Source organism: Lissotriton vulgaris, chromosome 2_1 (assembly GCF_964263255.1).
Source record: "Lissotriton vulgaris chromosome 2_1, aLisVul1.2, whole genome shotgun sequence".
NCBI lineage: Eukaryota > Metazoa > Chordata > Amphibia > Caudata > Salamandridae > Lissotriton > Lissotriton vulgaris.
The window spans coordinates 1,855,488,214-1,855,513,565 of record NC_141687.1 but is presented as its reverse complement, the minus strand read 5'-3'; the positions used below and the strand labels follow the sequence as shown (position 1 = coordinate 1,855,513,565).

At 48.0% G+C, this 25,352-nt stretch overlaps 1 protein-coding gene across 1 annotated transcript in view; it reads left to right on the top strand.

The window, feature by feature from the left end:
• LOC147733412 (gonadotropin-releasing hormone II receptor-like) overlaps window positions 1-25,352 on the top strand; it is a 138,370-nt gene that overhangs the window by 25,463 nt on the left and 87,555 nt on the right. Inside the window, exon 2 of the mRNA XM_086958963.1 lies at window positions 21,735-21,936. Coding sequence (XP_086815089.1) covers window positions 21,735-21,936 — 202 coding nt within the window. The remainder of the gene's footprint in view (window positions 1-21,734; window positions 21,937-25,352) is intronic.

Genomic DNA, 25,352 nt, shown 5'->3' with positions numbered 1-25,352 from the left:
TGGATTTTTCGCGATACTTCTAGGGCGTTAGGATTCAGGAACAAACCACTGATCCAAATGTGAAAGACTGATGCATGATGCATGAGTTGCTCTGCGCTATATTTGATATTTGGTGATTAAAATCCGTTCTTAAAAATAAAATGTTTAAGACAGAGGGTGAGGGGAGGCAAATCTGTGCTCAGTTTCACCAAGGTTAATTGTTTTATCTTTTATCTTTTTCTGTACTATTCTCATCGGTACAAGGTGGCATTTATATTGAAATGTATTGATGAGTAGGCCTCTGGCCGCTGCTGTACCATTATAAAATTGAACATAATTTGTTGAAAAAAAATAAAAATGACAGAAGGCTGTTTTAGGCATGTGTTTATGATCTTTTTTTAAACATGTGGCAGGCAAAACAGCTAACACTGTTTCTATGTAAAAAAAAAAACGTTCATGTTTGATTCAATAAGCTTTATTCGGTTGAAACAAAACATCCATAAAAGCTTAATACATAATTAAAAATACATAAGAAACAAGTATTAAAAGAATCAAAATCCATAAAAAAGACGAAAAACAAGAAACTAATTCCATTAAAACATCATACGCTATGTCAGTTGTCTTACTGTACAGTAGACTCCTAGCAACTTTTCAAATAAGAAAAAAATGGCACAACATCAGTTCTCCTAATGCAAACAATAGACACATAGCAGCATTACATGTTTTTTTTAGTGACAAGATCCAAAACACGTTGGATTCAGAAAGTGCAAAGTTCTTGATTAGGAAGACCATCCCCAAACTTAACGGAGATGGTTAATTACATTAGAACAACATACTCTTCCTAGCGTTAATTGAACTTAAAATAAATGTTGCAGTATAAAACAAATCTCAGGTTCTCTTAGCGTAAACAGTAGGGTCAATAGCAGCATTAGTGGTTTTGGCATCATACTTTTTAAACAATGGTTAAAGATAAGCAATTCTAAAAGACAGATACAAACCGCACAAAAGTAGAATGTGCAAGGTGCTCTGCTTTGTATTCCGGTCACATGGGCATGGGGCGGCAGGGCGCTGTTTCATCGTAGGGAACGCTACTAAATGGTGCACAAGGCCTAACCTCATTCTAGTTAGAACATATCGATGGGAAGGTCTCGTGACAAGTGGAAGGTAAGTTTGGAAGCCCTCCGTATCTATATGCAGATGGAAAAGCTGATACGTGGCTTGCTTCCCTACTATTTTCAGCCTGCGTTCGTTCTTATAGCACAGGAAGGTATTCTTTAACTCCTGTGTTACCAGATACTTCATTTTGATTTTCCAAGATTGTTTGATCGAATATGACCCCAAAAGAATTATCTAAATAATTAAGCCAGGGCATCTTTAGGCAATTATCCAATCGCAGGCAGTCATTAATAATAGACTTAGTAAAAATAGTCTCCTCCTTTAACCATATGGATCTCCATAACAGAAGGGGTCTCAAAGCTATTAAATCCGTCAGATAGTTAAGACCCACTTCACAGTGAATAAGTTCGGAGGAGGCTGAGACCGGGAGACATAAAACCATTTTTTTAAAGAATTCTCTTCTGTTTGTAAATCGAAGCAAGGTTGGAGTCCCCATACCCCAGCCCCATAAAGTGCAACAGATGTGCATCTTGCTTGATAAATATTAACAATGTCTTTATTGCGATGATCCCCCATATTAGAAGCAAATTTAAAAACACAATATATACTTTCGCTCATTTTGACCCGAGCGTGGGACAATTCGTGGTTCCATTTCCCATTAGAAGAAAAGGAAATACCTAAATAACAAAAATTATCCACGTTTTGCACTTTATTGCCTTCAATAAAAAATGGTTTCCAACTCTTGTATTTTGGACCACATACCATTGTAAATGTTTTTGCCTTATTAATCATCAGCTTCCTCTTACTGATAAAAACCGCAAACCCATTGATTAGCCTCTGAAGCCCTACCGGCGTTCTGGATAAAAGCACAGCGTTGTCCGCATAGAGCAGGACTGGGACTTCCTTGCCTTCCAGTAGTGGGGAATCCACCAGTATCAAGTTAAGTGCTGCGTCAACTTCATTAATAAATAAAGTAAAAAGCAACGGGCTAGAAAGCAGCCTTGGCGGATACCACCTTTTACGTTAAAATGAGGGGTACATTCACCCCTCTGGCCGTACCGTACTTTGGTCGATCATTTTTTTTACAGCCTAGCTAAAAAGTAAACAATGGGTTTCGGGGCGCCAAGATTAAATTAGACTGGCCATAAAATCCACTAAATCAAAAGTGCTGCTCAAATCTACAAAACATAAGAAAGAGCCGTCCCTGTTTAGCACGTGTGTATTTTCCGACTAAGAGCTCCAGGTTAATACACTGTTCTAAGGTGCCTAATCCCTTTCTAAAACCGCAGTGTGCCTGAGCCAAAATACCATTGTCCATGACCCACTCCTCCAATCTTAACAATAAAACCCTACTCATAATTTTGACTGAGGAGTCGAGTAGGGAGATGGGCCATTAGTTTTTGGCTGCAGATTTGTCGCCTTTTTTGTAAATAGGAATAATAACAGATTCCCGGGGGCGGAGCTTGCTGGCAGCTGCGATGGCCGCCTAATCCCACAGCTCCGTCACACCACACAAACTATGCTACATAATCCTGCACCTGAACAACACTGAGGCGATCCCGGACCTTCCCCCAACCCTCTCACTGACTGAGGACGAGGGAGGCGCGTCTTGCTGGGACGGGTCGGCACAAAGGCTGGTGGCGACGCCGCGGCCGGAAACGGACTGGCAGGCCCAGAATCCCCGGCCTCAAGTGGCAGAACTGCCCGGGGTGCATCACGCGACGTGCGGACGAAGAGAGTGACGGCGAGCCGCCCTGCCCGGGAGGACTTCAGAGCACCCTCGGGACCCACTGTGCTGCCGATACGGTGGCAGAGCGGGGCAATACCAGCGGAGACACCTGGCAAAATACGAGCGATCTCCTGCTTCTGGCAGCCACTGGTGGAGGAACGAGAGTACAAAGGAAAGGAGAGGGCTTAAACCTGGGCCTGCCGCGCAGCTCCTGATCGGATCCTCGAAGCCTGTGAGCATAGTGGAGAGGTAGGCTGCAGTCATCGCGAGCCATAGCGGGGTAAAGCGGACATCCCGCCCCCCCACCCTCTCCCCTCAGCAGTGCTGCATAGAGCCTGTAGCGAAAGCAGAGAGAGGCTTACAGTTTAACACTGGTCCTGGAATAGGAGGCTCGAGGTGGTGCTGCAACGAGACGGAGGCACTGATGCGTTGGGCATAAGAAGGGCGGATAACCGAGGGCCCAGTAGCTTGTGAGAGCATCTATCTCCCCAGGGGGCGGCATAAAGACCGACCAATACGCTGCGAAGGCGGACGAGTGACGGCGGCTGCTCTCGCTAGGGAGGGCTGTGCTGTGTTGGATCGGGACAACAGCAGTGACCCTGGCCCCCGAGCTGCGCAAAGTCAATAGCATACCTAACTCCTTGGTCGCTGGGACCGCACAAGAGGCGCAGAACACCCTAGTGCCATAGGACTGGTACATCTCAACCAAATTGCATTATTTAATAGAGGTGTATAGGAGAGTGGATGCAGACTATACTGCAAGGCGAAAACAGCTACACGGAGACCCCAGGGCTCACCCCTAAGAGCAAGCTGACTTGATGGGAAGGGGCGACAAAACGCAGAGTAAACGCAGCAGCAAGGAACACCTGCAGTGGACAGTGTGGCGACCCAGCCAGAAGAAGAACAGGCAGCGGGCTCAGACATCAAGTCTCTACTACTGTCCATGGAGAAAGGGCTGCAGACAAGTATATCCTCGCTGGGCACCAAGATAGACGCATTGACTTACAGGATGGACCGCATGGCAGAAGGATTGGATAAACACGCAGAGAGACTCGACATGACGGAGCGCAGGGTAACCGAAGTGGAGGAGGCCCAGACTGAAATTGATGTAGGACACAAAAAACTAGAGAAGATTATGCAAACCCTACAAGACAAGACGGAGGACTTGGAGGCCCGCTCCCGGCGCTGTAACCGCCGCATTATGGGATTGCCGGAATCCACCTCCACAGGCCCCATGGAAACGTTTGTGGAAAGACTCCTTACTACATTGCTGGGAGAGGGGGTGTTCTTGTCGATGTTCGTGGTGGAACGGGCTCATCGCACGCTGGGACCGCGACGGCGCCCGGGTACTCCTCCACGACCTAACATCGCTAAACTACTAAATTACAGCGACAGGGACACTGCGCTCAGACTGGCGAGAGCAAATAAGTCACTGCAATATGAGGGATCAGTGATTTCCTTATACCCAGACTTTACAGCCAAAGTACAGGAGGCATGCAAGCACTTTATACCCTGCAAGAGGCAGCTCCGAGAACTTGGCCTGGACTATGCAATGCTTTATCCGGCTAAACTGAGGGTTAATTGGCAAGGCCATTCGCATATCTTCACAGACGTGAGGGCTCTGCAACAGGCGCTCAAGGGCTGGGCAAGGGACCAGTCCCGAGGCGCTCGCAGATTCGATGAAGACGCCGAGGAGAGCAGCAGACTCGACAAACAGGAGTGAGGGTGATAGACTAACAGTACCGTAGGACGTGCCCATGGTGACAGTTCTCCCGCATAAGTCTTGGTCACTCTATCTGCGCACACGCCTCCCACCCTATACTTAATTACCTCTACTGCAAGTCTCTCCGAGTGGCACATTCCCCGATGGGGACGAGGGACCTGTGCCTTGGGGCTGTGATTTAACAGCTGCCACTCGGCTGATACAAGTTGAATGGGAGTTTGGCGTGGGACAAGACGACCGAGACTGTCGCTGCATGTGGTTATTGATACGTGCTGTATATCGTTGCGTGACGAACCCAAAGGAGGCTGGAGCTTTGGAACAGGATGGGGGCAGAAGGGGGAGGCCGAGTGGGGATTCAGGATTGACAGTTCATTATATACCTTTAAGGCTCACTTGGTGCTAGATGCAAGGTGTGGCGAGCAAAGTTGGAGTGACGAGGCTGCTTCGCGACCTTGGCCCCAGCGCACATTGCACCACACGGGGGGGTTTATTTTTGTTTCAGTTGGGAAGTGGGAAGCTGGTGAGGGGGGGTGGGGAGAGGATCTGCAAGGCCAGGTTGAGGGAGGTCTGCTGTGGGAGGGGGGAGGGGTTGGTTGTTAGTTCTTTGTTCTGCACAGTTGGAGGGGGTGGGTTCTGAGATTCCTACTGCACATGTTCCCCGCATTCAGACCACAACATCAGAAGCCACGAAAGCACTACACATTTGGGTGGGCTGTCAAATACAAGTAATGTGATTTCTTGCGATACGACTGCGGCAATTTGGTCGCTCACATGGAATATAAGGGGGCTTAATGATTATCGCAAACTGAGAAAGGTGCTGAGCTACATGCAGAGGCATAGGGTGGATTTAGCGCTCCTACAGGAGACACATTTACCATTAGCAAGCAAAATGCTTCTCAGTAAGGGACTGGTAGGCAACGTCACAGCTGCAGGTTTTACCACACACTCTAGGGGGGTTCTGACCTAGGGTAACCGTAGAGCAAAGCTGACCCAGTCGCTACTACAGGCAGATCCCGAGGGAAGATATGTAATTTCCAGATGCAAGGGGGCGGGCTTAGATTTCGTAGTTATAAATGTTTATGGCCCTAACTTCGACTCCCCCGATTTTTACAGTACATTGGCACTTACGGCTCGCACTTACACATCGGCTCAGATGCTCTGGGGTGGTGATTTCAATTTAGTATTAGACCCAGCATTGGACAGATCAGCAGGACCCCTGCGTAGGCCATCTGCGGCTGCACACACGCTGGGCATAGAGCTCATAAAGCTAGACCTAGAAGACGTATGGTGTCATAGACATGCAGATAAGGGTGGAAACACTCACTACTCAGCATTCCACGATATACACACCAGGATAGACTACTGGATGGCGTCTCCTATCATATCGAGGAGTATTCCTGCCACATACCCTCACCGATCACTCCCCGATATTACTGGAGATGCACACTCCTGCCACAAGAATCCCTCCATTTACATGGTGGTTCCCTCCATACTCTTTATTAGATGAACAGTTCCGGGGGGAGCTTGCAAAGGAGATTGAGGTCTTCTTTGAGAAGAATGAGGGGTCGGTAGACAGTTTCCAGACACTGTGGGAGGCTTTCAAAGTCTATGTTAGGGGCATACGTCTCTCGTTACTTGAGAAGCGGCTGGCGATTCTGGAGAAACGGCAGAGTAGCAATCCAAATGTGGATGTCCTGGGGGAGGTCAAATTACTAGTCAATGAATATAACGAAGAAGCGGATAGGGAGGTCCAACACATGGGAAAATATGCGACTGCCCGAACATACGGGGAGGGGGAGCGTCCCAGCTCTCTCCTGGCCAGACTCCTTAAGGGAAGGAGAGGGAGGACTCAGATATTGGAGCTTAAGAGGGCTGATGGTAGTGTAGTCACGGATGAGGAAGAGATAGCTAAGGAGTTCAAGGATTTCTACTCTGATTTATAGTCATCGAGAAGTAAAGATCTTGCTGATGATATATCGGATTACCTAGAACACATTACTCTTCCCATGCTCACGAATACGCAGCGGAAATTTCTTATGATGCCCATAAGTAGAGACGAGATTGTGAAGGCACTAGCGAGCATGCGTTCTGGAAGTGCCCCAGGAGCAGACGGGCTCACGGTGGGCTTCTATAAAGCATTCCAGGAGCAGCTGATCCCACATCTGTCCGCACTGTTTGATGACATCTGTGTGGAAGGTAGCATGCCACAGTCAATGAGGGAAGCACTTATAGTCACCATTCTAAAACCTAGTAAGCCCCAAGAGGAGTGCAGTTTGTATAGACCTCTGTCGCTCATTAATGTGGACACCAAGTTATACGCCAAAGTCCTGGCGACACGGCTAGCCCTGCCGACACCTGAACTGATTGCACCGGAGCAGGCGGGATTCATCCCTGGACGTAACCTTACGTATAATATCAGGACGGTACTGGGTACAAGGCAGCATGTGAAGCAGGACGCGAAGGCAATAGCGGTGTTCTTAGATATGGAGAAAGCTTTCGACTCGGTAGAGTGGCCCTTTATGATCAGGGAGCTGAGACGCATGGGTCTGGACGAGCCGTTTTTACAAATGATTGGTGCTCTATATTATGAACCATCGGCGAGGCTTCTATTGGGAGACCTGGTCACTGATCCCTTTCCGATCAGCAGGAGAACTAGGCAGGGCTGCCCACTGTCGCCGCTGCTTTACGCGCTTGTTGCGGAGCCTCTAGTTGCGCGCTGCGTGAATATCACGGGAATGAAGGTATCAATTTCCCAAAATACAAGATTATAGTGTCGACATATGCAGATGACACATTGCTCTATATTCGAGATCCGGAAACTAACCTGTCATCGGTACTTAGGGAAGTGGTGCGCTTCGGCGCTCTCTCGGGCCTAAAGGTAAATTGGACGAAGTCGGTGGCCTTTCCACTAACCCCAGCTACATGACAATTTGACATGGAATACCCGATACAATGGACCCTTGATCCGGTCCGATACCTAGGAGTCAAAGTGCACACTGATTCGGAGGTCTTGCTTAGAGAGAATTATGGCGTAGCATATAGCAAACTAGAGGACGAGGTGGAGACATGGTGCAGGTTGCCACTGTCACTTATGGGCCGCATAGCGATTATGAAAATGGTGATCCTACCCCGGTTTTTATTTTTGTTTAGTGCCATACCGATGGTTCTATCAAAGAACTTATTTAAGACTCTCACACAGCTCATGATTAAACTGGCGTGGGGTGAAGTGGTCCACTCTCACGTTGCCATACGAGATGGGCGGTTTGAGTGCTCCGGATGTAGAGCTGTACTACAGGGTTGCGCAGGCTTCGCATCTACATACGTGGATACACGGTGAGGCAAATATCCCCCACGTTCAAATGGAGCGCCTGTTTGCGGATCCCCTTCCCCTACCAGCCACGGTATTTCAACCAGTGGACCGCAGAACAGGTATACTGGACTCTTTAACAGCCACGAATCACGCTTGGCACTCCCTAAAGAAAGCACAGAACTGTGAAATACTATACTCCCCAGTCATGCCGCTGGAGTGGGCGTTATGGCTTGCACCGGCGACGGACGTCGGGGTGATACAGTCGTTGCGCGGGTTGGGAATTATTAAAGCAGGAGACCTATTCAAGGATGGGCGTGCTAAGACATGGGAGCAGGCCTCAACTGGAAGCAGGGACGCATCACTATTGATCCGTTTCCAATGCCACAGGGTACGTGGTGCGCTGCTGGACACCTTGGGTCCAGACCTTGCGGAACCACCAGAGATCCCGGAGCTTACGCACGTCATCAAAACGGAGGTACCTCGTAAGTTAATAACCACCTTGTACAGGACAGCCACATCACACAAGGGGCAGACACTGATGAAAGCCAGGGCAGACTGGCAGCAAGATCTACAAATCACGATGAATGACGGAATGTGGGGTTACTGCTGCGGTAATACCAAAAAACTCTCACTAAACGGGAGACACAGACTGATACACTTTAAGTTTCTCCAAAGAGTGTATTACACCCCGGAGAGACTGCACCGCTATGGCCTTAGACAAACAGCGGAGTGTGAACAATGTCGTACGCTGATAGCGGATTTCATACACATGGCGTGGTATTGTCCAGCAATTAGACTATATTGGGAAAACATATTTAAGGAAATAAGTTTAATCTTGGAAGTAGAAATTGGCCCTGACCCGTTGGTGGCGTTGCTGGGATACACTAAGGGCCTACCAGAAGCGATACAACGACTTGCAGATATGGGGCTGTTAATGGCCCGATGAGTAGTGGCGTGCTGTTGGATGAGAGGCCCACCACCGACAATTAAAAGATGGGCGCACAATATGATCTATTGCTGCACGCAATCAGAATACTATAGTGAGTTGCTCCCCCCCACCAGCCGACTGAAGAATTTTTGGGGTTTGTATCTAACGTATTTAAGATCGGGGGCTTGGAGGGAGCCGCTATAATGGAGAGAGATGGTGGAACTGAACTGTCAGACCCTGAGCAATGCCTAGAGGACAACTAGAGGCACCTTCACTATCCCCGGACAGGCGTGGGGTACAGACCTGGGGAAGACACAACTGATAACAGTGGGGCTGGATGGAGATGGGGGTAACACGAACATATTGAGTCGAGAGGCGGTGCCCCAAGACACCAATTAAATATGTGGCAGAGGGAAATACGCTGCTGGCGATCGCAGGCAAGACATGGCACTCACGGCCAACACACGCTTACACAGTGGCGATGGAGTCGAAGATGAATCACAGTACTAGACATTGGTGATCTGGGGGAACAACGGATGTGCAGGGAGAGTAGAGGGGGTGGGGTTGTTGTTTCTTTTTCTAACATAAATGATTTCGCATAGACCTAGATATCATTGACAATGGCCACTGAGTCTAGTGCGCTCGGGGGTAGGCAAAACAGAGGGGTGTGGGGGGTGGATTTCTCCTGCTCAGTAGGGGGACAACACACTTCCACTCCTACAAGGTGAACACGGATAATTGACTACGCAGTATCAGGGCTTTGCCGCCGGGTCCCAGGGTTGTCGGCATCAGTGCTGTGTTATTCTTGTTCATGTCTATCATCGACCTTTGACCCATTTGCGGCCGGCCTCCGGGTTGTAGGCCAGGTGCTGTGTATGGCTGATGTGATGGTAATAAAGGTTTTCGAAATCTAAAAAAATATAATAATAATAATAACAGATTCCCCACAAGTGGAGAGGCAACCCTTGGTTACTGCAGCATTGGAAACTCTTGTTAGTAACGGACCCCATAGTTCTGGTACTGAATTATATACATCGATAGGAACACCATCCGTACCTGGTGCTTTCCCCCCTCTACTGCTTCCTATGCCTATCATGACCTCGTCAAGGGTAATGTCTAACGGGATAGTGGGCCATTTGTGTAAATTGGTTGGTGCCTTAATAGATAGATCCTTGGGTTAAAAATACTGGTGAAGTGAGCCATCCATTCCTCACAGCTGACATGACATAAAAGTTCTGGGAGGGCTTCGTTTTTCAGAAATTTTGAGTTCACCGTATCCCAGAACAGTTTGTTGTTGGATGTATCTGCCGCTAGTACAAGGTTATCCTACGCCTTCTTTTGAAGTTCCATCTTCCTACGTTTTAGATTAGATTTATATTCCACTCTTAGATCATGAACTAATGCATTATCCCTTGGTTTATTAGAGAGGGCTTGTTTCAGCTGATTCAAAGAGACGGTACATGAATGGTCGAACCAACCTGCTCTTCCGGTAAAGGTTGGAATCTCCTGCCCGCTTCCATCCTTTGCACACTGCATAATGTCTAAATCAAATTCAGCATTTAAGGTGTCACCATAGGAAGTATGTAGGAAATTTAAGTAGTCATCACCTTCATCATTTTGAAACCCACAAAATTTTGTCATAGACAGACGGCAGGTAGGGGTATTAAAATAACCGAGCCTTACAATATCCAAGTTAGTGGTGTCCACAAAAGCCAAGTTATTGAGTTCCTGTTTCAGTAACGTAACTGCACTGTGACGGGTAGAATCAAATATATAGTTATAAAAATGAATCAGTAGGACATCCTGACCGTCCCTATGATGTAGCCAAAGTAACTGCGAATGATGCCCTATATTGATAGTTCTTTTGACTGTCCGGGGCAAGTCATTTTTTTAAAGTATTAGCAGTCCACCATGGTAATCTCGCCAGTTGTTCTTTACATTAACTATTTCTGACATTTAAAATGAAATACCTAATCAGGGAAAATCTCAGTAATATAAACGTTTTATAATAGAAAAGCGCAATATATATTTATGGCTGATGACATTTTATTGCGAGCTTCCTTCTTTATTTTTGGTTTGGAGCTTGGTAGGCTGTCGAGGCCCTGTTTGATTCACAAAATTCTGTGTATGTTCCCCGATGTGGGGAGGAGAGCAAAGGCAGCGCTGAATTCCCCAGAGCTCTTCAAACAAACACCAGCCAGAGCAATGGAACCGCTGCCCATGTATTCCTCCATGCTGCTTGCAGATGGGAAACACGTTTGCAATGTACTAAAATAGTAAAGGCTGCTCTGCTTTAAAGAGGCCATGGACATGTTGCTGCTGTGCACAGAAACAGGTGAAACCCCCAGACATGACGTGAAGGTGGTTAGCAGGAGGTGCATGGTCACATGCAAATGAGCACTGCTTCACACCTCCAGCAAGCAGCACACAAATGCACAATTTTTAGTAGGCACTGAAGCATCAGCACAGACGCACTCACCAAGCACTGCAGTGTGCTAAAATACACAAAAATAATGCTCCAGCAGCACGGTGCATTTCACGATGCATAAGCAGCAAGACCATGTAATAACGTCAAACTTGGGTCATACATATCTGGTGCTCATGTAAAGCACTCCAATAGCTTTGGGTCGAGTTTGCGCTATATAAATCTGCAAAAACAAAATATGTATAACAGAGCCCCTTCCACCACACTGTTCAACACAAGCACACTTCTCAGTGTACTATTTTCATTACCCCAAGGTCCCTTATGTCCTCGTCCCATTCAGTCACAAATCTGTCGACAGAAAGGATGTGGTGTGCTGTTACGCTGCTCCTGCTGGGCTGGAGTGGCCTTCTTTTCTTCCTCCCCCCGCCCGGCTGCCTGGCTGTGCGGGCGGGGGGTTTCCTGGTCTGTCCCCTGGCCTGCCGGGCTTGCTGGGGGTCATAATTGTGATGGCCGGTGTGCTGCCTGGCCTGCGGACCCTTTCCGGCTGGTGCGGACCCTTTCCGGCCGGTGCGGACCCTTTCCAGCCGGGTCGTGTGCGGCGTGCACGTCTTCCTGAGGCTGTGCAGGTTGGTAGATGTGCCACATTTGCTGTGTGCCGTGCCTTCCCGCTGTTGGGGTGGGGGCCTTGCTGCTGGTGGTGTCTGTCCCCTGCCCCGGGTGAGTCCCGCATTGCAGTTTTTTCTCTTTCACCTCTGGGGGTATACGTTGTTGGGGGCTGTTTCATGACGCCCGCATTGCAGCACTGCTTTGGTGATGTTGAAGGACTGCGGCTCCTAGCTCCACCTTCAGCCCAGAGGATGCTGGGTGACCGAGTCCCACTGCAGCTGCAGGGGGTAGAGCCAATGGCTGTGTAGCGCTACATCTGGCTGCGGCCTCTGGGTGCTGGTTGGGGGGAAACATCATTTACCACGAAGGCATTACCACTACTAACGTTTACCACGTGACACTTACCACGCAAACGTCTTTACAACGAGGGTGCCTTCCACGACGTCTTTACCACGGGCTGGGGGGGAGACGTGGTATTCCTTCAAGTCGTTCTGCATGGGCTTGGGGGGGCAGATGGGGGGGGGCTCGGAGTGGGGCTGGGGGGGGGTCTCCCCCCCCAAAAATAACAAGCAGGTTACTTTAAAAAAAAAACGAACATAATTTTAGAAGAAAAAGGAAAGAGCCTCCCCCAAAGACGTGCCGTGTACGTCAAAAAGCAGTCCTTTTTTTATTTTGGTATACGTGTTTTGACGCTTGTTTCCATGGAGGATGGAAGTAAGGGCTCGTAGAGAAAGACGTGCAGGTAAGACGTTTCTACGCGTAGTAAAATCCTACGTTGTAAATACCAGCGTGGTAAAGCCACTTGCGATGTAAAATTTGCGTGGTAAAGCCATGCGTGGTAATTGAAATCGTGGTATAATCATATATTCCTGGTTGGGTTGGTTTCTTCTAGCCTTTTCACCGTGTCCGCCACACTCTGTACTAGCACCAGTGTGTGGTGGTGTTCCATTCCCGAGATGCACAAGATGGTTTATGTTCGAGTGTGCACTGGGAATACTGTGAGGTCACATACTTTTCTTAGATGACAGGGCTGCTTCATTTTCTCATTATTGGAGTGTGGAGCTGTTTTCGTCTATAGCTGAGCTACAGCAGGTCTTTCTTGCATTTCTGTCGCTTCTGCCTGCATTCCTTGATTGCTGTTGCTGGCCCTTATGCTGCCAGGCTCCTGTGCCTTCTGGTGGTGGTTTTCGGTGGCTCCTACATGTGAGGCATGCATTCTGATGCTGCTTCTTGGCTGTTGGCTGCTGGGCACCTCTGTACTTTGGGGCACTTCCTGCTCGTCCCACGCTGCTGGCTGCTCCATTCCCCCTATGCTCCTATTGCTTGCTTCCCGGCCCCCTCTCTCTTGCTGGGCTGGTGGTGGGGGTGCCCGATGGTATGTGGCAAGGTCCTGGTTCCTGGTCCAGTGGTGCCTCTTTTTTCTGTGTTGTGCCGGTCCGCCAGCTCCTGTTCCATTTTTGGTGGGTTGACCGTGGCCATGTTGGGCGGTGGTGACTCCTGGAGTTGCCGGGGATTGTTCCTGGGGCCTCCTGTTTGCACTGCCTGCACTCTGTCGCTGCGCTGCATCCCGGCTTCTGCCCTCGTGAGCTGGTCTGCGGGGCTGGGGTTCTTGCCTGTTTGGGCTGTTCCTTGTCCTTTGGGGTGTTCCAGGTGGCTGGGCTGGTGTGCTGGGGCGTGCTGTGTTGCTGGTGCTTTGGTTCACCTGTGTGCTGTCTTTTTGGGCTTGAATCCCCTGGGGGGCCTGGTTGCCGGTCTGGCTCTCTGCCGCCTCCTGCTCCCATGCTGCCTGATGCTGCCGGGGCTGGCACAGCACATCTGCTGCCACCTGCAGCGGGACTGAGCCGGCATGTCCGCTTGGCACTTTTCCCTCCTGGGCTTCTGTGTTGTGCTCTGCTAGGTGACTGTGGGCTCTGTTGCTCGCCGCCCCTTTGCCTCTGCTGTGTGTGGCCTCCCTGGGTGGTGTGACTGGGGTTCATGGACCTCTCTTGGCCATAGGATCGGTTGTGCTTGCCCTCTCTTAGGATCTTGGTCCTGCTGGGGTCTGCCCGCTTTTCTGATGTTCCTGCGCAGTGCTGCTCCTCAGGTGTTGTTGGTGCAGCTGCTGTGGTGTAGCCTTGAATGAGCTGGGTCCCTTGGTCCGTTCTCCCTTCCCTGGGGTCCTTTCCTGTGCTGCAGGCTCTGTTCCTCTGCTGGCGTCCGGTTCGGCTGGTTTGTGCCCTGCTTGGCTGTGCCGTGGGTTCTTGCGGCCTCTCTTCGGTGTTGCTCTTTCTGTCCGTTAGAGTGCGGTGTCCCCTTCCTTTCTGGGGTCTGGCCTCCCTGGGGTTCAGGCGTTGGCGTTTGCTGGAGGGCTTCTTTCCCTCTTGCTGCCTCCTTTGCAACTGTTGTGTTCACCTTGCACATTTCTGGAGTTTCCAGTGTGTAGGCCCTCCTGTGTGCTTGGGCTGCTTTGTGCGGGGGATGGCTGAGTGCTGTCTTCTGCTTCTTGGCTCTCCCGTACTGAGTGCTGTTGTTTTTGGTTGCTTCTGGCTCTGGCGCTGGCTGTTCCCCTGCATCTGCGACGCCCCTGCTCTGTTTCCTGGGCTTGCCTTTGGATTCTTTCGGTAAGTCCGGGTTGCCCCTCCTGATTCTGCCTGCGTGCCTGCTCTCGCCTGGTCTCTGTGGTTCCGCTTGGTCGGACCTGGTTTGTTCCTGGTTGGGTCCGCCTGGGGGTGCCTATGGCTGTCGGCTTCTCGGGCTGGTGGGGTTGGGTCCTGCTCTCCCTTTCCTTTGCGTCCACCCTGGGGTGTGTTTCTGGTGGTGGTTCGCGTTTTGGATCCCTGGTGTTCGTGTCCCTGCTGTTTGGGGCCTGGCTCTCTTTCGCTGCTGCTGTGTCCTTGGCTTGGCACCTGTTTTCCACTCTTTTGGTCTGCTGGGGCTTTCCGGCTTCTGCTGGTTTTAGGCATCTTTTGGTTGCCTTTTTTTCGGACTTGCGTCCTTGCCTATGCTCTCTCTGTGGGTCCTGGCGGGGCACTTTCTTGGTTTCCGGCCGTGTCTTGGTGGGTCCTTCTGGGCCTGCTCCTGCCAGCGGTTCACTTCCCAGGCTTGATTCGCCTCTAGTTGGGTGTCTGTGTTTCTGCCTGGTTCTTGGGGTTCCGTTGGGTGCTGTTGGGCTTCGGTTTTCCCCGTTGCTCCTTCCTGGCTGGCTGCCCCCTTTTTTTTCTCCTGGGCTGCGGGTCCCTTGTCCGGTCCTGTGTAGGGTCTTAGTGTTCGGTGCTTCTGGGTTGGCTTGTACGGGGTTGCCTCCTCTTGCTCCTGGTCTGCCGGCTTCCTGCTGGTTCGGTGTGGCCTGTGGCTGGGCCTTCTTGTCTTGCTGGGCTCCAGGGTGTGTTTTGCTGGGCATTCCTGGTTGTTCCTGGTTCCGGTGTCCTGGCTCGCTCCTGTTTTTCCCTTGCTTCCCGGGCTCTGCTCCTGGTGTGTGTCTGTTTTGGTGCCCCCCACACCCTTCTTTGGTTGGGGTGCGGTTCTGTTTGGTTCCTCTTGCCTGTGGGGTCCTCCCTCCTGGCTGCAGGGTGTCCGGGATCTGCTGCTGCTTGGCCCTCTGCCTTCTCTGCCTCCTCTGGTTTCCTTTTTGGCGGTTTCCTGTGTTTGTTTTTTCTTCCGGCTTTCTGTTTGTTCCGGCGATGGTGTGCTGGGGGTCTATGTCGGCCTCCCTGCCCTTCCCTTGCCCTGGACTCTACGTGGGCTCCTTGCAGGGGCTGATTGGGCCTGTGGGTTTGCCTGCCTTGGCGGGTTGCTTGGCTCCAGTCCTGGCTTCCTGGTTCCTTGTGCGTTTGTTGCCCTGGTTTTTGCGGTCTCTTGGCGCCTCTTCAGCATTGGCTGGGGTCGGGCCTGGTGGATTTCTGGTCTGGGTGCTGTTGCCCATGGGGCCTTTTCCGTTGCTTTGGCCCTTAATGAGTGCTTAGCCTGGGTGTTGGGTACCTGTGCAGTCTTCCGCCTTGTTTGCTTCTGTTTTTGTCTACCCTCTGTGTTGCGGTTTTGGTTCGGTTCCGGGTTGCTTCCTCTGCTCCGCCTATTTTGGGTTTTTTGGCCGTTCAGTTGGCGGTTTTCTTCCCTCTGGGGGTTTTTGGTCTCCTGGGGTTTTGGGTCTCTGTCTTGTTCCCTGTCCTTTTTGGTTTGGTTGGGGTCTGGCTCCGGTTCTGCTCTCGGTCTTTTGGGGGGCTCCTCCCTCTGGGCTGGGTGCTTGGTGGTTGTAGTTTGGTGGCCCTGGTGGTGCTGGCTTTTCTTCCCCGGTCCTGGCCTCCTCTGCGGGGTTTCCTTGTCTTTCTCTTCTTTGCTCTCTGAGGGCCGCGTCGTTCGGTTTGGTGGGGTGGGCTGGTTTCTGGCCTGTTCCTTCCTCCTTCCTCTTTCCTCTTTCCTTGTTGGTCTGGGTGCTTGGGCCTGCGCCCTGTTACCTGGGCTGGGCTTCTTTCTTTGGCCTTCTCCGGGGGCTCTGGGTTTGCTCAGTGTCTGTGCAGCTGCCGGGTCCTGTGTGCCTTTCTGGTGGTTCTGGGCTGGGCGGGCTTGTCCGGTGGGTCCCTTGGCCATGTCCTTTTGGCCGGGTTGCCCTGTCTCCTGTTTCTCTGGTTGGCAGCCTCCTTTTTGTGGTCCTGGCCTTCTGTTTTTTTCTTGGTTGTCTCCGGTCCTTGTTTTGTCCCTGATGTCCTGTTCTGGGTTGCTGGCTGGTTGCTTCCTGCAGTCCCCCTTCCATCCTTCTTGGTGCTCCCTTGGGTTGCTGCATTTGGTGTGGTTTCCTGGGTGTGCTTGTGGATTCGGAAGGCAGGTTTTCTGCTTTGGCATTCATACACCCCTCCCTCCCTCCTGGGCAGCTGGCCTTCCAGTCTGTGCTTGGTTGTACAGACAGGATGCTGGGTAAGTACTGCTTATGTACTCCCAGTGGGAGGGGCAGTATTAGGTTCCCAGCATGCCTCTGCTCTTTTTTTTCTGTCGGGAGATGGTTATCTCCAATTTGTGACTGAATGGGACGAGGACAACAGGACCCGGAGTAATGAAGATTACCGGTAAGTAATAGATCATTTACTTCCTCGAGGCTCGCCTCTTTCTCCCATCCCAGAACATCTCACAAGGTTGGAGCTCTGAATTAATTTTTTTCTCCTCCGTATAGTTGATGACTCTCTCGAAGTCAGTGGCCCTGCTATAAATGCTAGTGCGTGGGCCGCATTTAAAGAGCCGGAAGCTTTTCATACACATTAGGGTATAAACTATGTCCTATTTCTGGAACTGCCTGGAAATGGCCAGTTGGCCAAGACCGACTGCCTCTTTTTTTACATCTGAAATTTGGAATTTAACTGAAGGACTAGCGTGCGTGTAAATATTTTGTGCACTTTCTTTTTACAAACTAGACACAGCGCACACATGAAATGATGAGTCTGATGAACAACCATCTTGAAAGAGGTAGAATTGTGAGTTTCGGACGGAGCTGTAATGAAAAAATAAAGCCAAGGTTTCAACATTCATATAAATGAAAGATTTGAGGGTGCTACATAAATGTTAATCAGCAGTGGACAGTTGTCCTCATATAGCGCCTAAAGCAGTGAAGGTGTGATCAGTGATCCACGTACAATGCAGGGTAAGGTGAAAGTATAATGATGTAGTCAGTTATCCATGTACAGCGCGAGCGATACATGTGCTGTGCAGTGAAATTATTATGATTAGTGTGAGCAGTTATCCAGGACAACTTTGAAGCTGGGTATGGCTGTAGGTTCAAGCATCCTGACATAGGGGCATATGTAGGTAATTTCCCGGCGGCAGATTAGCCCAGCACCATGTGACTCTGGGCAATAGCTTGCTTAATCTTCCCGACGGCCCCCAGCGCCTAGAGACCCTTACGGGTGATTGTGCGCTTTACAAATGTGGATTATTATTATTATTATTATTATTATTTTGAGATTCCCAAATAAGGAATCACTATTTGAGAATAGCAAAATGGAATGTAGGTAATAATTCGCAATTTTTTTGCGAATCTCTAACATTCCTTAATTGCGTTTAGCAAATTGCGAATCGCAATTAAGGAATGAGTGTCCCATTCATTCCTATGGGCCAAGAGGCCCATAGGAATGAATGGGGATACATTCTCAAATTGTGATTTTCTAGGAGAAAATCGCAATTTGAGAATCGCAATGCCATGGGTGCCAGGGTGTCCAAAGGACACCTGTTGCACCCCTGGAATGTGCCTCGAAGTACATGTGGTGCACATACATGCCCTAAGGGCATGTCTGTGCTCCACACGGCACTTTGAATTTCTTTTTAAATTGCATTTTGAAAGGAAATCGCAAAAATACCATCTACTTGGAGTAGGAGGTATTTTGCGATTCCTTAAGTCACAAACGCATTTCAAAATACACTCCTACATAGCATTTAAGGAATCGTAAAATTGCGATTACTTAAATGCTAGAGTAAAATAAGGAATCGCAATTTTTGCGATTCCTTATTTTGCTAATATGCACCTACATACCAAAGCACCGGTGCGATTCGCAAACGCCGTAATTCTGCGAATTCCGGTGTTTGCGAATCGCAAACGCCTACCTACATATGCCCCTTAATCTCACCGGATCCAAAAATAAATGTGTCCATCTGTAATGCAGCTGGTGATCCCGTAGTGTGCGCTATATAGAACTGTAGGGACAGCACGGAAGGGGTGAGATGAAGGAGGGAAGATTTGCCTTGCAATTCCCATTGCCCAGTGCATTTACTGCCCGCCTGTACAGCTTCCAACTTGAAAAACAAGCACCATATGAGGGAGTAAAGAAACCGAACTGGAGGAGCAGGGAGAGATGCTAAACCTCAGCACAGTAACAGCAGTCAAAAAACGCAGAACGCGCTGGCAAAAAACAGAAGCAGGCTAGAAATCGATATTCGTTCACACTTCCTCCTTCCGCTCCTCTTAGTCCCACCCCAACTTGGAAAGCAGCTTTGAGACAGCTTTTTAAGTGCAAGGAATTAATTCTACCCCAAAGCATGACACAATTAAAACATCTTCACACCAATCCCTTTCTGAGCAATCTGTGGATGCAGGTGGCTCCTATGAGGCTGCAGCTGTTGCCTCCTTTATGCTGCAAGGAACCCTCTGAATGAAATGGTACGAGCACAAGGAGTAGTGGGAGGGAATGCAATGACTCAGGCCTTTCCACAAACAAGACCAATCCCCCTTTAAAAGAAGCCCAAAATGAACCAAATATCGTACCAAAATAGAGCACAACTGCCGTACCCATCGAAAAGTGCAAAGAGGCGGAATAAATACAATCAACAGAGCGGGAGTAACAAAGAGGGAGGCAGTACTGACACAATTGTGGCATTAAGAGGAGATGGGGGGAGGAACTAAATTTTTACATGTAAGGAGCTTTGCATCCAAAGCTGAACACAGGCAAACAGTAACAGACCAGGAAACCAAGGAAAAAATAGTCCCCTAAAGATCACATAAAGAGCCATAGCTGAATGAGACAGTACATAGTCCCTGCTGTATGGGAGGAACAGAAGGGAAAAAGGAGGAACAAAGAGGCAGAGCTGACCACTAGCAAGCAAGGATTTTTAGAGGACACTGAAACAAACAAATCAAAAACAGGGGGATGGCTTTAAGCCAACAAGATAAATTACAACAGGTCTCGAACGGTCGACCCAAAAAATGGTGAGCTAAAATCATTTTGTAGGATGATTCAAGTAGTGATTGGCAATATCTCAAGCCAATGACTGAAGCTTCTAGAGCTAAAGAAGCCTATAGCTGAAGGAGGCTGCATCAAATACCCTTAATTTAAGTACAGAATACAATATGTCCAACATGAATGGTAGAAGGGTTTATTTCATGTATGTTTTAGAAATTGTTCTTCATTTCAGATTGAACATGTGTCCACACTATGGGCAATCATTGAAGAACCTCTTTCCACTAAGAAAGAGCCAATGAGAGCAGTATTATACATGTTATATGTACATCTAAGTGTCTTGTTAGGAGGTACTTTAAGATTCAAGACATCAGATAATAAAAATAGAAGGAAAACCATTGGGGGTTTTTTGGACTCTAACGGCCACATGCATCAACCTATTTAGGAAGTGCAAACGGTGCGAATCGCAAAATTCGTCCGTTTGCGATTCCTAAATAGGTTTTTGGGATGCATCAAGCATTTTTGGTAAAATCGCTATTTTTAGCGAATTCCAAAAATGCGATTGCTTTTAAGGAATCGCAAATTTGCAATTCCTTAAAAGCAATGCATGATTACTTTTAAAATTGCGAATTCGCAATTAGGGGGTGCAAATTACCATGAGGTTGAACCTCGTGGTAATTTGCGAAAATGTGTCAAAATGCTCAAAATTGCATTTTAAAACACTGTCATGTTACAGACATACATGTCCTTAGGACATGTGTGTGTGAAACATGCACTTCAAAATACATTTCAGGGGTGCAGGGGGGGGGTCCTTTGGACCCCCCCTGCACCCATGGAATGCGTTAATATTTTGCGAATTCTAATTTGCGATTTCGCAATTCCCATTGATTCCTATGGGCCTTTCGGCCCATAGGAATCAATGGGAATTGCGAAATCGCAAATTGGAATTCGCATAATATTTGCAATTCGGTAAAAATTGCGATTTTTACTGAATCGCAAAATTTATGCGATTTAAATCATGCATCCTGTTTTGCGATTCCTTATTTGCGATTCCCTAAAAGTCGCAAGTAAGGAATCGCAAAACCGGATTTTGGTGCATGTGGCCCTAAGTGCCTTCTTTATATAGCTGTTACTCTGAGAACAGAGGCAATGGAGGAAATAATATTTCCACACTATTTAAATACATTTAAAAATGTAAGGATATACATACGGCCTGGCAAAAAGACACAAGGGAATGGGCGAAGGCGAGATGGACGAGGAAGGTGCGCCCGATGACTAGGCTGAGGACGACTTGCAGTGGTGGAAGGCCACGCTGAGTACATTTGTGGAGCCCGAGGGGGAGGCCGATGGTGCGGGCTGGCGGCTTAGACTAGACAGAGGGATCTATGACGTTACAACGCAGGCTATTACAACGCCTGCTGTTACAACGCGGTTTTTACATCGCATACCATTACAACGCATAGTGCTTTTAGGCGCTGGATAGTGAATTATTTAATTTACTATTCCAACTCCAGTCCCCGTGGATAGTAGGGAAGGTGTTGGATAGTAAATTAAATATATTCCCTATCCTAGAGCGCCCCCCAGCGCAATGCGTTGTAATGGTTTGCGTTGTAATGGTTGCGATGTAATGGTAGTGCGTTGTAATGCTTGCGTTGTAAGTGATGTTTCCCAGACAGAGAGGCGGATAAGAGGAGCCTGGGCTGGGTAGGAGAGTAGAGGCCGTCGGGAGGCTGCAGCACCACTCACTGACAATGTGCGGTAGAAGATGGAGCGGAGCATGCTGTTTGGACTGCACCAAGTTTGTGCCATGGGGTTGAACGGGGAGGGAAGGGTGAACCTGTTTTGGGGGTTGTTACAACTGTGCTTTCATGTACTTTGTAGCCTGGGCTTCAGGCAACACTGAAAACTCAAAAATGATTAAAAATAAATAAAAAACAACAACCAATGTAAGGATTTTTTCACGATGCAGTCAACTGGAGACATTAATACTGCCTGGACAATAGTTTAATCTCAATAGTACCAGCAGATTGAAAACTGACCAGTACGTGTTGTAGTGTTTGCCAGTGCACCGAGGCACCAGCGCAGCATTTCTTTTATAACTTTTTACCCTTTTGAAAAAAGAAAGTTTTTTCGAATATGTGCAATGTAGTAATTAGATGGTGGTATATGTGGCCCGTTCAGTAAATCTGTAATCACACAGAAAATGCCAGCGCTGCACAGCCTCATACTTCCTGTGGTCCTCACATTATGCCCTGCAGGTGACTGACACTTTCCATTTCTCTCTCAGCTTTTCCTCTTTCGGCTTCACACCGTCCAGAGGGCTAATTTCACTCAATGTGTGACGCATGGGAGCTTCAAGGAGCGATGGCAGGCGACCACCTACAACATGTTCACCTTCTTCAGCCTCTTCGTCATGCCGCTCTCCGTCATGCTGGTGTGCTACGTCCGGATCCTGTGGGAGATCAGCAAGCAGATGAAAGACAAGACGGGTGAGGCGCAGGGGGGTACCAAGCCACGGGGACATTCGCCCTCGACCGCAAAGGGCATTTTCTGTCTCAGGGCAAACATTCCCGCCCATATATTTGAAGATTAGCCTGGCATGTGCACGGCCCAGAGGCATCAAAGTCCTTTACATAGAAAGATTGTACAATAGGCATACATACAGTGCACACCCACAATAACAAAACATGGAGAGATCAAAATGAGGAGAGAAGGACATATTAAAAGGAAAATACATGAGGTATTAATGACAAGGATCACGCACAATAAACTATGACCTTAGATGTAGCCAGAAAATGAGTGAAAAAATAAGTAACAAGTCAGGAGGAGGGACGCAGATGGGATATTTACAATATTTACCTAGTGCTAGAGCATAAAATTGCAATTTTTATCTTTATTTTCAAGGAGGGGGAAGATGGAAGTATAGAGGTAGAGGAGAAAAAGGAAACGTTAAGTTGTTGAGGGGCCTAGAAATCGGTTCAACCAGAGGCGAATCATTTGCATTTGAAAGCAGTAAGGGAGGGATTGACGGATGTTGCTCAGGGATTCGACTCTAGATCATAGGCCTAGAAGCAGAGAAGGTTGAATCATGCTACTTACTTCTCTAAGGACTATTATTTGCATGGTTACAGCAGGGGATGATGTCGGCCTCGGCGCAACCATCAGAGTCTGCCGGCCCATGCCAACTGATCCTTATTGTTTACACCACCAGGTAAAATGTATTGTGCCCTTTCTTATATCACTTCACACAGATCTGAAGTAGAACAACATACACTCTTCCCACCATCACTTTGGTGTTGAAAGGACTTTAAAGACTAGGGATGGGTTGGCTCCCGGGACGTTTTAAGGCACAGGCAAAGTGGACAATTGCTCAGGGCACCCATCTTCCAAGGGCCCCTGTGAAAGTGAACTTTCTGTTTTCTCTATCTCTATTCTATTTCTATCTCTTTAAACATCTGTCTGGCTGCCTACCTTTACCCTGACTCTGTCTCTCTACTCAGTGTCATCTTAAGGATTTTGGGGTTCCGGGCAAGACATATTTCAACTATTGTGTGACCCTGTTAAAGATGATCATATCATTTATTATTTTCTGGCATCATGACATGTATGCATGTTCAGGAAATGGGTTACAAACCTAAAATTTGTTCCATATAGGGACTCCAAAAATATGTCTTGCCCATGGCCCCTACAGACCTTAGGATGACACTGGTTGGCTCGACATGCAGAGTGTTCATATGAGGAATTAAGACATAGCAATCTCAGCCTCAACCCTTGTCTGGGTCTTCTAATTCCTATATTAATTGTGCCATGATAGTGGGCTTCCCCATTAATCTTATGTGTATATGTTGTAAGGGTTGTAGAGAGAGTTGGATGTATGGAGGGATTAGGGACTATTGGTTGCAGACCCCCTTTCTAGTCTGAGAGCTCTGCTTTTGAAAAAAACAGAGGCATTGATGTTTGGGGGAGAGATCCTGATCTTGGTGTCAAGGACCAATCCTTGGCAATCTCCAATCACCAAATGAATGGTGCGACTGTATCTAAGAGCTTGTTAGGGGCACTGTATAGGATTCAAGGTGCATAACTATACCAGTTTCACATACATTAATACTGATCTGCCAAAACAAGCACACATACCACCTCTTCATTAGTTTTGCCGTACCTATTTACAGCGGTACAAAAGGGGGTGGTGATGGACGGAGCATCTGAAGCAATCAAACACTCACACCCAGTCAACAGATCTGGGTTTAATCAGTAGTGTTTTTATCAGTAACTACATATGTTTTAATGTAGTATATGTGAGTATTGATGTATATAAGTGAGTATATGTGAGAGTGAGAGATTATAAGAGTTCCTGTTTAAATAAGTATGTGTTCTATACGTGATTGTTTAAGAGAGTAAGTATGTGTAAGTTTCCTTAGAAGTAAGGTGGTAGTGTGTGTCTATAGCTGTATATGCAAATAAATGGATGTTCAATCGTTTATTTGCATGTGTCAGTATGTGTGAGAGTAACTTTTGGATGACTGTCGGTGTGTAACAGGATGTACAGGTGTATCACTACATATGATGAATGAGTATATGTATGAGTGACTATATAGAACTGTTGGTGAATAAGTGGATGTGTATATAGATGGTGGAATTACTGAATTGATTGTTGTAACTGGTATGTGTATCTCCATTTTTTTGAAAATGTTAGTTTCTATTTTTGAATATGTGTTTCAAGGGTTACATTACACTGAAAGGAGGTCTGTCACAAGGATGGTGTCATCAGTGATGTCATGAGTGATGTCACTGACCATGTCATGAGTGATGTAATATGTGACATCATCAGCAGTGCATTGCAGGCGCACAAGTTATAGTGAGTCCAACTAACTTTAACGTTCGAATTTCAATGGTTTTATGCGAGTAAAATTTCCAGCTAACTATAACTGGTGTGAAACCTATGGTTTTTTCAGTGAATTTAAAAGGTTTTTAAAATGCTAATTCCTAACTATAACTGGTGTGAAACCTATGTTTTTTTCAGTGAATTTCATAGGTTTTTTAAATGCTAATTCCTATCTATAACTGGTGTAAAACCTATGGTTTTTTCAGTGAATTTCATAGGTTTTTTAATAGCAAATCTCTATAGGTATATAGGTATGAAATGTAATATTTATTATGATGAATTTTATATTTTATAATTATGTAATACTATTTTTTTAATGTTTTTTTTTCTTTTTATTTGTTTGCCCCGGAGCGCTCCCGGGGCGCGTACCGATGCGCTCACCAGTGAGCGCATTGCTACGGCGCGCCCCGGTGCGTGTACCTGGGAGCGTCCCGTTAGCACTAATGCCGAGAACGAAAACATAATCGTGACGTTTCGCATAGCCGCGTCAGCGTGATACGCACGGCGTAAGCGCACCCAGAAGCACCCACACGCATACGAACGCGCTACGTAAGCGCCGCTGGGTGCGCCCCCGCGCGCGCACCGGGCGCGTAGCGTAAGCGCGTCGGGTCATGTGACCTGAAAATAACACTTTTCATTGGTTCAAAACAGTTTTGGTTTCCAAATGATGAAAGCCCGGCTCATGTGGCCTGAAAATAACACTTTTCATTGGTTCAGAACAGTTTTGTTTTCCAAATGATGAAAGCCCCCACCTTTTTTCCTCATTCTCACTTCATTCTTTGAGTGAGGAAGGCTGCTTTTTTCTTACAGATATGGCTACAGTACTATCAGCAGCTGGAGCATCTGCCCCACCACCACCACCACCACCACAAGGACCACCAGAAGATCACATTGGTGGTCAAGAAGAAGAGGAGGAGGAGGAGGAAGAGGAGGAAGGGACAAGGCAGTTCCTGCATTAAGACAATCCCCCATACAAACCAAGAGAGCACTTCATATGGGAGTTTTTCAAAATCCCAAGGGGAT